Raw genomic sequence first — 12992 nt, 5'->3', positions numbered from 1 at the left:
GGTTGTGAGGACTGGTTGGTGAGGGGCTAACTGTAAGGAATAGGATTTGATTTAGCAGGGCTCTTGTGTCTGCCTAGTCTACCCCTGTGTGTGTAGTCCTCCAATGCAGTCCCAAGTGGTCCTCCACCTCAGTCTGAAGCCAGCCTCTGGGCATGCTGGCCCCAGAGCTTCCTGGGAAGGGCTTCATCCACCACCTGTGCCCTGCCTGGGGCCACCAAGCAAGAGTCACCAAGCAATTCGCAGATGACCATCACTGGTACTGGGCTTAGAGGTACCTAGAGAGGCCAATTCGCAAACCGCAGCTGGCTACTGCCAGTGCCGGGTTTGGGCTGCTCAGCAAGAAGCATGGAGGACGCTGAGGTCAAATGCTGCTTATTTGGGTTTTGCAAACCTTCCAGAGATTTTAGGAAAGTCTGTAACACGAACAAAGATAGGTCAATTGTATAGCAAAGCCACTGGAAATGGCTTGAGAGGGCCTGTAAGTTGGGAGGGGCAGGGTCTCAGGGAATCACCAGGGTGAGGCAACCAGTGTTTGAAAGGTTAATGGATGCCCAGATATGGCAACCACCTCCATCTGCATGCCAGGAGAAGGGAGAGCTCAACAAAGGAACAATGGATACTAGTAGCACTTCTGTCTGGGAGAAGTTTTCCCCTCCAGCCCTCGCCTTGAAGCCAGACAATTCATTTCCTCCCAGTATGTCCCTGGTGCCTTTCAATTTTTTGCCCCAGCACTGGAGCTCAGAGCAAGAGAGCCCATCAGCAAGTAAGTTTACACACAGGCCCCTTAATAGGAGTTTTAAGTCCTGCAACTCCAGGAGCTCTTTGTCTCACTCAGCGACAATCTTTACTGGTTTTCACAGCCAGAAGTTGTGGGGACTTCTCTTCCCAGCACTGGAACCTTGGGCTGGGAAGCCCAGTGTGGGGCTGGAACCCCTCGCTCCTCCAGGGGGATCTCTGCTTGAGATATCCCTCCTGATTTTTAACCTCCACACACAACTTTGGGACCAGCATGATCCACGTCTCCACCTCTCTGACCAGTCTCTAGTTGGCCTTTTGTGTATGTTTCCAGTTGTAGGATTTCAGGTGACTCCCAATGATGGTTGTTCTGTAGTTTAGTGGTAATTTTAATGTGGTTGTGACAGGAAACAAGCACAGAGTGTACCTACTCTACCATCTTAACAGAAACATCTATACAATTAACTTCTATAATAACTCTCAATGCTAGATTAAAAAGAAATTTAAAAAGAAAAAATATACATGCAATTTACACACTGTGCTTTTTTCCACTATTCTTTCATATGCAAAACCTCCTTTCTTTTACTTTATCTAAGGTAGGACCACCAAGAGTAAGTAACGATTAGAAGTCTTACCTAGATTGCTATTCTGGGAAGACCTTTTATATCCCCATTCTTCTTTATAATCAGAAGGTAGTTTGCAATTGCTGTGTATAAAAAAGGTGATAAATAACATTACTATCTTTATGTTGAAATAAAAAACATTTACCAAATATATGAAATTCTTAGAGTGTTTCAGATGATATCAGAGGTAATATTAATACTTTAATTACTCCAAACAATTCAATTTGTAAGTTCTACAAACTTTTTATCAAGCATGTGATTAAAGAGAAAAAAAAGTAAGGGTAGGGTTAACCACTCCGAAATTGAGGAAAGTAGAGTTCAGTCAATTAATTAGAGTTAGCTTAACTTAATGGAAAGTGTCTTGAACTCAGAAGTCCTTCCTCTATAACCAACAGCTATTTGCTCTCAGACAAGTCACTTCTCTGTGGCTCAAAGTCCTCCTCTATAAAAGAGGAATCCTACTGCCTTATTTTACAAGGTTATGAGGAGGATTAAAGGAGATAATACACCAAAAAGATGCTCATAGAAACAAAAAGGCAATGGAATAAGTTGTTTTTGGCCTTTATTTGTTAAAACTATTTTGGAATCCCAAACAAATCCCAATATTTGTTTTTCATAGGTGCTAAATTTCAGATGTTGCAGGTTTCAGAAAATGTTATTAATTTTGGTTCTTAGCTGTTCTTTCTTTGTGGGTTGTCATTCAAGGCATCTCAGCTATCACATAATTTGTAACTAAATATATTTATAAATATATTACCTCAGTAAAGAGATAACATAAGTGTCCCCTACTACTGTAGCTAATCATACCAACAGCAGAAAACTAATAGAAGTCAAGACCTGGCTTGGACTACTACTATCACTTCTCAACCTACTCAAACTCTGAACTAATAGATCTTATTAGAACGATGCTTTATCTCCCTGTCCATACCCAACTGACTTTGAGATAAAACCCTACTTTTACACATGAGTATTGATGAGTTATGGATGGGGCTGAGCTATCTTAAGGCCAAATAACCTATTTTATATTCAGAGCTTTCGGTTGACTGGCTTCTATGGGAGGCATAATTGTAAATATTTTGAACCCTAAGGTAGATTCAAGTCACTTGGGAGATTTTCTTTATTCTGGAAAACAGATCACTTGAGGGCCAACCTTAATTATGGAATCTTAGACAAGTTGGTGTCTACTACTCTGGGAGGGCAACATGGGACCTTCTACAACCTAAGAGGTGCTCTACAGGACATCAAGTGGCCTTGTGATGCAGATGTGTTAACAAGGGATAAAGAAAAGCCTGATCTTCTCCTGCAGCATTATTTGAACCTCCTGACAGCTTGAGATGGTTCCAACTAGCATCTGCTAGCAGAAAACACAAACAAAATGCTCAAAGGGTAACGTATTCTGAAGGTCTGGGCTCAGATGTGGCTCTACAGAGGTTTTTGAGTGTGGGGTGAAGGGTTGTGTGCCCAAGGCTAGGATGCCCAACTGCCAGAACAGGGTGCTGGTGGTTTGGAACAGTGGCTGAGCAAAAGAGCGCATGTGTGTAATCTAAAAAGTTTTAATTTGAAGTCCAAGTGTGGATCACCATGAAGACTGAAGCATCTGGATCAGCGAGGGCAACCTGGGAGTAAAGATCAATCACGACCCCAGGACCAGTTTCAAGGAGCCACTGTGCAGCAATACAATCAGTGGACACAACAGAATGATTAGCATATCCTTCTTTATGTCTCCATCTGACATGTGAGAGAGGATTGTCTCCTTTGGATTTAGGGAACCCCTTAGGTTCTTGAAAAATTCAAGGGGGAGAGTACAGATGACGGCTTCCAGAAAATACAAAAGTTTCTGCTAAAGTGAACATTTTAACCCAAAATAACTACATGGAAAAACCAGAGATGGGATATTATTTGGATCTTTTGCAGAGGGGTTATACTTGAAATGGATAACGTTATGATCCTTAAAGAAAAGGTCTTAAAAGTTCTGAGATAATGAATCTTCACCCACTGCTATTTCTAATTTGTCCAGCCTTTAGTTTGGTCTCTGTCTGAGGAGGAACATTAACTCACTGCCATTCCCAAAGTGCCTGAACCACACTATGACATCTCGCCTTTTACATAAGAAGTAAAAATTAAATTATTTTAAACCTCAGTTTTGAGATAACTAGCATTTTAATGAAAAACATACAAATTAAAACCTTTAATAAAAGCATGTTCTTCTGCAGTCCATCCAAAGTCATCCTGAGAAAAGACATTAACACCTTGTTCATCATTTACACCAGGCATGAGGGGTGTTCTAAAATAACAGAGAGATAACTTCACCCTTAGGGACATTAAGTTATTTAAACAGCTAATTTGATATATTTTCCCAAGATCATGTCTTGCTTGTGTGTGTAGAATTGCCCAGTTATGTGTTTAAGTGTTCATCTTTATAAATTACCTCCAAAGCTAAAAAGAAGGGACAAAAAGGAAGCCTCTTGCCCCACTTAGGGTTTATACAGAAATTGCTAATTTAAGTCCTCTAATAGACAAGAAACTATGCTGAGGGCACTTATCTGAAGTGAAGATTTAGATGAAGAAATTCCTTTTTCATCTTTAGTCTCATATATTGTACCTCAATGTCAGCTAGAAGTCAGGTGAGTAAAAACTATTTGACAGGCTCAAAACAACAATATTAATAACAATTATAATAATAATAGTCCTAGAGTTAATGATGCTGATAAGCATGTGCTAGGCACTAAATTAAATGCTGGATAATCTAACACACACCATTCTTGCAGGATATGTTCTTATCCTATTCATATCAAGACACATATTTGGTGACGATGAGTAATGTGTTCCCAAGGTCATATTCCTGGCATGTGGGAAAGCTAGGCATCACACCTAGTCTTCTGTGAACTGAAAGCCCATCTCTCTTTTTCTTGATCAGTCACCTCTCACTTGTCTTTATTAAAGAAAAAGTTTATTCAGTTAAAGCTATCTTTATTTCTTCTACTCATACCAATTAAAAATAAAAACATCAAACTATACTAGACATAGAGGGTAAAAACTGATGAACCTATATCTGGGAGCAATAATTCATAGTAACTTAGGCATAAACTAACACCACCAGTATTCTTCAAAGAAAGCAGTTTAAAGCAAAGAGTCATCCGAAAGACAAAATCAAATCTTATTTCTGTTTAATATACATCTTATAAAAAAAACTGTATGCAAATTAGAGGTTTAAAAAAACTGAGACTAAGTTCAATACTGTATCATAAACTAAAATTTAGACTTCATATATATAAAACTAATAAAAGTAATATAAAACTCCTAAGATAATTTATGTGACCAAAGAAATCAAATTACAAATGGCACCAATCAATATTATAAATAAATATGAACATGAATACCTCAGTGTACTGTTCTCCCTGTTGCCCAGCCAGAAGTATTGCTTTTCTACCAAACAGATGATATGTTGATATTTTTCACTATATATGTTAATCCTCCTCTTATTAATATTTCTGACTTGAGTATTGTTACCATTCTACAACAATACTGAGATTTTTTTAAAAAAATAAAAAAACTATACCTTTTCATCTTATCAACGGCATGTACATTTTCATTTCTTTTTACTAAAAACTCCACCATTTGTTGTTTGTTTTCATTTATAGCAAGTAAAAGTGGTGTGAGGTCATCCTGTAAAACAAAAAAAAAACTAATTTATAATATAAATTTATATATTTCTAAACTGAATTTTAAAACTTATGAAAGATCATCTGAATTTAAACATATAGTATAGGAAGTAACTAAAAAGTAGCCCTCCGAGCTGTCTCCTGCTGCTCCTTCTCTTTAAAATATTTTTTCTTCCTCTTCAAAAGATTAACTGCAACATCATTCTCCAAAACTCACAGTAGTAATTCCAAGAATCCTGGCTCCTATCACAGTATCTATTGTAGTATTCGGTAGTTATCGTATTGCTCCCCATCTAAATCAAGAGCTTCATGAGGGCAAGGCTTTTTTTTTCTTTATCTCTGTATCTACAAACTCTAAAACACAGCAGTAAAGGCTTTAACCTAAATGATTGTCTCTGGAGTAGTATTAATAAATCATCTTCCAAGGACTATTTACCAGAAGTTAAGTACTGCGCTCCAATAGAAAGATCCCAGAAAGATCACCTGTGTTTGAAAAATATTACAAAACCTGTTTTATATGCCTAGGACTAAAGAAATGTTTAACTTGGCTTAATCCTGATTTGACAATACTATTTTTATGGCAAACACATTAACATTTGAGAAATTTTAGAGTCTCAAGGATACAGTTTTGAGAGCTTTCCAAAAGAAGTGAAGATTTCTCCAGGTTATACAAACTTGCTAGATTCTCCTCCATTCATGCTATGGATCCCAGGTGTCAGCTTCAGGCACCCCTGCTCTGAAAGGGTCACTAAGGAAATGGACTCTAAATTAAAAAGACATGGGCTTCAAATCAACTTTGCATATTACTAAATGGTCCATGGGTTTTCTTCTATAAGATAGCTTTTTATCTTAGCTGTTAGAAAGCACAATATGAAATTTTATTCTCAATTATAATGATAATCCTGAGACCCAAATGCGTATCTACCTTTTTAAAATTGGTTTTTACTTTCTCTTTCCATTTTAATTACTACTTTATTTTATATATTGGGAAAAATATAAATCATAAATAAAAATATAATGGCTTATCAATAAACATTTCAATAGTGATCTATACGGATTATTTTTAGCATAAACAAAGCTACTAAATCTCTTGTATTTTCAAGGAACAATGCTGAGTAGAAAAAATATAGTCTGAAATATAGGTAACCTATCCAACTATACCATGATTAACAACATAAGACTTATGGACATTCCAATAGGAATATGATATTTATAGGACATATAAAGAAGAGTTTTAAAAAAAAAAAAACCTTATAAATTCTACTGGAAAAATTCAATCCTATTTCTCAGAGATTAATATAAAATATAAATTATAAATCAACATAGACTACCTTGAAAATCTTGAAATCTTTACCAAAATGTACTATAAAACAGGAATCGTGAACTCTAATGCTTATAGAGGCAAAGTAAGTGATCCAAACGGGACCAAGTAAGGGAATAAACTAGATGGAGACAGCAGCAAACTAGAGAACAGAGGTCTCACACAAAAGGGGCAGCCTCAGCACAGCACACCAAACAGTACGATGGGCTCAAGGGTACAGGTTTGACTCTTTAAGAGAAACTGAAATCTAGATTTCTACATGAGTCTCCTAAATTTTAAATGTTCATTCAATTTATGGAAGCAAACCAAACATATCCAGGGGCCACATATACTCTATAGCCCAAATACATTATCATATGTTTTATTGAAATATTGGGCCCCAACATGTAATAAAAACTATTTAGAATCAATATACCTACTTCAGAATTTTTTCAATACATGTTAAACTACAATCTATTTGTATTTATTTCTCACAGATTGTTAATCAAATGGATAATTATTTCAAAAGACTGCTGAAACTCAATTAGTCAAACAATCCCCATCTGCATCATTACTAACTTAGTGGTTTTTGATGTCCTGATGTTTAAAACTGCCATCCTGATTAAGCCAGGGTTCTATAAATTGAACAGACATATTGAGACCATCTATCACACAGCTTCAACTATAAAGAACATTTATGATTTACTATTATTGCAGGAAAACTCTGCTTGCAGTAAACATGTGTTACTGTAATGACCTGAGCATGAGCAAAAAATGCAAAATTCTTAAATGGTCCAATTCTATATATTCATGTTTCAAAAGGTTCTCTGAGAGCCAGTGAATGATTGACAGTGTAAAGGAAAGAGGTGTTCCCCTTTTAAGCCAGTAGATGTGGTCAACGATACACCCTTTAACCTCTGGAGCACCGAATTAGAGACAGTTCAAAGTCAGGCTGATAGTGTTGGAAAAGAGAGAGCTGGAGGGAGTATCTCCTACCAAACTCCAAGTGTTCTGGACATTTCTGAAGTTTCTGAGATCTGTGAATTTATGCATTACACTTATCCATTCAGTAGTTCTTAACCAAGAGTTACATCAGCATCTCGAGGAAATATTTCTAAATACACATGTCCACGCCTTATTAGATTCACTCAGTCAAAAACTTCAGGGAAGAGCCTAAGATTGTAATTTTTTTAAGTGCCTCAGGTGATTGTGATGCACTAGCACAATTCTAGCTGAGAACTAGTGCAGCAATCACTTCCGTCTTATTTCTCACCTCCATGGCCAATTCTGTCACTTGATGCCGGCCAAGAAAAGTGTAAGAGATACGTGACACCTACCAAAACTGCACTTAACTTTCTGAGTGGAGGAGGCTGGGGTGGGGGGGGGGGGGGCGGGGCAGGGGAAAGGGACTCATAAACTCAAACTGTAACTTAATTTTATTTTCCATAAACTTCATCATGACATTCTTGATTTCAGAACAGAGTGCAATAGCTGTTTCTGCCAATAGGATATTATGTCAGTTATTTGTCCTTTCCTCTTCTTTCTCACTTAATCACCACCTGTTCACTGCCAATCTGGTGGCCTCAGAGACCTCCTCAAACTGATCTTGAGGCAAGTTTGCAACTCACTAGCTCTCTCTCCAAAACTAAGAATTATTATTCCTGAAACCTGAACACAGAAACCAACAGAAAAAGAAACAAAAATAAAAAACCTACTATTATTTCCACTCGCTTACCAAATTTTCCAATTGGCCTGCATATTTTTTATTGCTCTTTTCTTTTCCTGATCCCATTTCTCTCATAAACTTTGGCCAATGAGAGAAAAGCCACTTTAATATGAATCACTTTTTTATAATATTGAAACTTATCAACAGCAGCAAGATTTCTATTGTCAGATGCTTTTTATTTTGTTTGAGTTTTAAGATAAAGCCTATTTCCAAGGCAAATTTTGCTTTCTTGCGTTGTTTTACATTAATTAGAAGAAAAAACTAGGATGGAAAAATATATTTAAAAGAAAAGTTGTGCCTTTGACAAATGTTGTTTGCACAAATATTTGCCGTAAGTACATGAAAGAGAGCTGTACCCTCTTCTGCTTCTTTAGAAGGATCATGTAAACTGAAATCTTAGAAAATTAAGTTCTTTCAAAACACTGTCATTCAGGGATTGCTTGAGCTTCTCAAGATGTAAAGTTGACTGTGTCAATCGAGGGCCTTCCTGTTGGGGTTGCAGTGGCCATTGGTAAAGTGTATCCAGAAGCAAAAGCAGGTGACTGCTTTGTTATCACTCGCCCCCTGTACAACTACAACCCCGCAGATAAGCTCTGGGAGGCTGAGCAGGAGCTACACTGTGAGGTGAAAGACCCCAAGGTGCTATGGCTGGCAGAGTGGCTATGAGCACAAGTGAATGCCCTTGCTGGAGGTCCAGACATGACCTGCCCTCTTGCCCCAATCTTCAGAAACTTGGGTCTTGGAGTGTACACAGCCTGTGTCCTGCTGCTTCTCCTTCCCACTTGTACTCACCCAGCTCCCCGTGCTGGGGGCTAGGTCTCCATTCCTCCTCTCCCCCATGCCCAGAGGAACCCATTTCCTAGGCCCCTGCCTGCACAGCAGCCAGCCGCCCACAATTGCTTCACTTCCCCCAGGCCTTCAGTCCTTTGCTGGCTCTGAGGCTACCACTGGCTCCCAGGCACTAACAGTAAGTCCTTCCTTCTGGGGAGGAAGCGCGGTAGCTGGGAGACCGAGTTTGGCCCTTTCCGAGGACATCACGTCTCTCCAGCCCTCCCTGATTTGGCTTTGGCGTTCTTTCCATGGTGACAGGGTCTGATGAATAATATGTAGTAAATATATTAGAAATACAATGCTTGTGGCTAAAAAAAAAAACACGTATTTCAAATATTTTGTAAATAAATTTAGTTGATCTATACCTTGTTCCTTGCTTCAGTATCGGCCTTATATAAAAGCAGCTTTGCTGCTATGTTCATATTCTGACCAGTGACAGCATAGTGCAGAGCCGTGTTGCCATCAGTGTCCATTATATTTGGATCGGCACCATGTTCCAGCAGAATAGTTGCACATTCCTCCTCCTGGCATTGTACGGCCTGTCAGTATTATGACAAAAAGTAGACTGTAAATGTTAGGAATTCAAAGTAAACATTCTACAAGTTTCACCAATTAGTTATAGTTAAATAAGACAAATTCATTTCTGCTCTCCATAATTAAATCAAATCCATCGCATGTTGACAGAGTTGGGTCTCTGCACCTTAATCAGAGCTGTCCTATTTTCGTTGTCACAGAGGTTAAGCTGACATTTTCGGTCTGCCAGGAGAGTTACCACTTCTGGATGGCCGTTGGCACAGGCCAAATGTAGAGCAGTCCTATAAAAATGAGAGTACATTTTAGGAAATTGGAGTGCACTGTCTCAAAACATATAGTTATTCATGTAATTGTAAACATTAAATGCTATTCCTTTGCCTTCAAAACAAATATTTAGTTTTCTTCTGAATAAAGTACAATATTTATTAGCTTCTATCACCTCATTAATGACAGCGGTGCCCCTGTGAACAGAGAGAGCATGACCTGGGGATCCAACTCAACCTGGCTTTGACCCTATTTTAACTGTCACTTATGAGCTATCACTGAGCCCTTCTGTGCCTCATCAATTTCCTCATCAACACAATGGGGATAAAAATAGTACTTATCTCACAGGACACCACTGTTTGCTTAAATGAGAATCTAGGCAAAGTGTGTACTACAGCTCCTAACACAACACAACACACACACACACACACACACACACACACACACACACAACAGCTCAATAATTGTAAGGTAATACTACTATAATTATTACTATTATGATTTTACGAAGATAATATTTCAACTAAGTAAAATTATATTATGCCTATTTTGCAGATGTCTTGAGGATTAGAAAGAACACAGTATTTCAGTGATTCTAAGATGCTTACTTTCTTACATTTTAACATTTCTGTCAGTGAAATGCAATTTATAATTCAGACTATCTTACAATTATAATTGGTATTTAAAAAAATTTTCCATTGGTACATAAAATACTGAGCCTCACATCATCCATGAGGTCTTACATTAAATGAAATAATGGTTCATACAACAGACTGATTGCAGTTCTAGTCATATGGTTGGCATTTAAATAAGTTTTATTTCTCAAAAGCATTGTGGGGAAAGAGGAATAAAATACCATAACAAAACAAAAAGACTTTTTAAAAAGTAATTCTTAATTTGTTTTTCAAGAAACCTTACATGAAAGGAAACACAGGATTCAAATGAATAGGGATGGCTTTTTACTCAATATTTAAATTTAGAGATTGTACGAAAATCAAGTATTTCCAAGGATCGTTATTATTAGTTAATATTTTATACATTTTCAAAAGGACAGATACAGGTTATCTTTTACAATTTTCTATCTCCAGATATATTTTTTAAATGGAGTATTTATCACCAAATTGCCTATTTTAAAAGTCAAAGGCAATTTAAACTTTAAACAGTAATATAAGTACATTTGAAAATTACTGGATTTCATTAACCAATGTTATCATAATAAAAAATAAATTAATTTTAAAAAATAAATAAATAAAATAAATTAGCAGCAATGTAAGTACAATGGCTCCTCATCTTCACAAACTTTGTAGATGGAAATGGTATTTCATTCCTCTTTTAACTTAAATTTCTTTTCATACCAGGAATACTATTTTTTCCTATGTCCATTGATCACATGTAGATATATACAAAAGTACTTGTCCAATTTCAAATGAGTTTTTTCTTTTGATTTCAAAGACTTCTCTGTAAAATGAAGATATACTTTTTCTCTGATATACATACATTGTAAATATTTTGCAAAAACATTTTCTTTTATTTTGTTAATATTATCTTTTGATACAGAGTTTTAATTTTTTACATTGCTCAATCTCCAGAATTTGAGAACATAAAAAAATGTATAAAAGGCATGAAATGTCACAAGTATCAAGTTCTAAAGTCCTACATATATTTGGGTGTTTGGGCATTTTCTGTTCTGTTCCAATAATTTATCTGTCTTTTCAGCTATTTGTAAATTATAAGTAGTGGAAATTTATAGTACATATTCATATCTAAAGGGCAAATTTTGTCTACTATACAAATTTTTTCTTAATTTCATCACAACATTAAAAGATAAACAGCATGTGTAACTCAAAATTTTTAAAACCATAGTTTTAGTTGGTTTATGGAAAATCGATAAATACAGGAAGAGCACACATTTTGAGAAAATGAGTCTCCCTACTTAAGACGACAGGCATCTTCTCCCTTCAAAGTTCCCTTTTAAGGTCCCAATAAAGAATATATAGATAGGTGTATACTTATATAAAATAGATCGTGGATTTTATCCGAAGAATTTTTACCCCACAAATTGATCTATTATGAGAACTGCTTTTCCCATTATGCACTTTTCAATAGTATATAACATTACACTATAAAAATGTAAACATCAAAAATTAAATGCTGTATATACTTAATTTTGTTTCTATTATTGATATTTAATCACTTTAAAATTGTCACTAAAGTGCTTTATAAAAGGAATTATGAGTGAGTCTTAAAGTTTTCTTTACTGCTGCTCATAAAGTTGGCCTGAGCACTAAGACCCCAGGTAAGGTCCCCACCACCGAGGTGCTACGGGGCGGAACCTCAGGAGGGGAGACAGCCCAGCGCCCACTGTGACGGGAGGGCTGGGCTCCACCTAGCTGTGCCCTGGCAGGTGAGCTCTTCTCTCAGGTCTGCACCCCGACCCCAGGCCCGCCCAGGGCCACTGGCCTCACAGTCCCTATCACAGTCCTATTACCTGTTCATCCTGTCTCTATCATTCAGGCCATTTAAACGGAGCAATAGAATCCGCTGCACTTTTCGGACGTTGCCCACGCTGGCAGCTTTGTGGATCTTTCCAAGATCTTTGTCTCGGATGTGGTACCCGGGCCCCAAGGTGACTCTATTACCAGTCTCAGGCCTGACACCCACGCCGGTCCTCTGGCGGCTGGTTAAGGAGCCCAAGGGCGACTCGCCCTTCCGACTCCCAAAGCCAAAAATCTTCTTCATAGCTGAGTCTACGGAGAGCCCAGGGGCTGCAGAGGCACCTCAGCACCCTGATGGTTGTTCATGCCCCCGGAGCTCAACACTCGCTTCCAGATAAGCCAATCGCATCCCGCCACAGTATCCAGCAGGGTAGCTACAGCCTTTGGGAATTCTTTCAGCGCAGGATTGTAACCAAGCAGTACTGCTAAACACAAGTGCGCCTGCGTGTAGCAGAGGGTGCTGTCACTGCGCGTGCGCAAGCAAGCCCGCCAACCCCCCCCCCCTCCCAAGGGTACCCAAAGCGCATGTGCGAGGCCTAGACAGCTCAAATCTCAGCAGTTGCTTGTGGGCGGCGCTGGTTTCCCTTGGAAATCGGTGGATGTGATACAACGTTTGTGAAACTTAGACTCCTCCCAGTGTACAGGCGGTCTCTGCCTAGCTTGGGGCTAGAGTGGTGTGGAAATTCAAGCCACAGAAGGTCTTGTCCCACAGAGAATTCCCCTCAAAAATCCTTTAAATCTTCCTGTCCTTCAGTTTATGCCTCTTCCACATTCCTCTGGGCCCCAGCCAGTGGCCACGGTATTTAGTAGATGCAGAGACTG

The 12992-nt window shown here is 38.0% G+C and overlaps 1 protein-coding gene across 3 annotated transcripts in view; it reads right to left on the bottom strand.

The window, feature by feature from the left end:
• Positions 1-12602, bottom strand: part of ANKRD26 (ankyrin repeat domain 26) — a 72065-nt gene extending 59463 nt beyond the window's left edge. For 2 of the 3 annotated variants that reach the window (XM_011369514.2, XM_023536173.1), the window contains exons 1-5: positions 12164-12601; positions 9578-9692; positions 9243-9416; positions 4918-5024; positions 1371-1441 (exon numbers count right to left, since the gene is read on the bottom strand). In XM_011369514.2, the coding sequence (XP_011367816.1) occupies positions 1371-1441; positions 4918-5024; positions 9243-9416; positions 9578-9692; positions 12164-12414 (718 nt within the window). In that variant the 5' untranslated portion in view covers positions 12415-12601. Of the gene's footprint in view, positions 1-1370; positions 1442-4917; positions 5025-9242; positions 9417-9577; positions 9693-12163 lie in introns of all 3 variants that reach the window. The other variant, XM_011369515.2, reaches the window with a different exon arrangement.
• Between the last annotated feature and the right edge of the window lie 390 nt (positions 12603-12992).

Source organism: Pteropus vampyrus, unplaced genomic scaffold (assembly GCF_000151845.1).
Source record: "Pteropus vampyrus isolate Shadow unplaced genomic scaffold, Pvam_2.0 Scaffold150, whole genome shotgun sequence".
Taxonomy (NCBI): Eukaryota; Metazoa; Chordata; class Mammalia; order Chiroptera; family Pteropodidae; genus Pteropus; species Pteropus vampyrus.
This window is presented reverse-complemented; position numbering and strand designations above follow the sequence as displayed.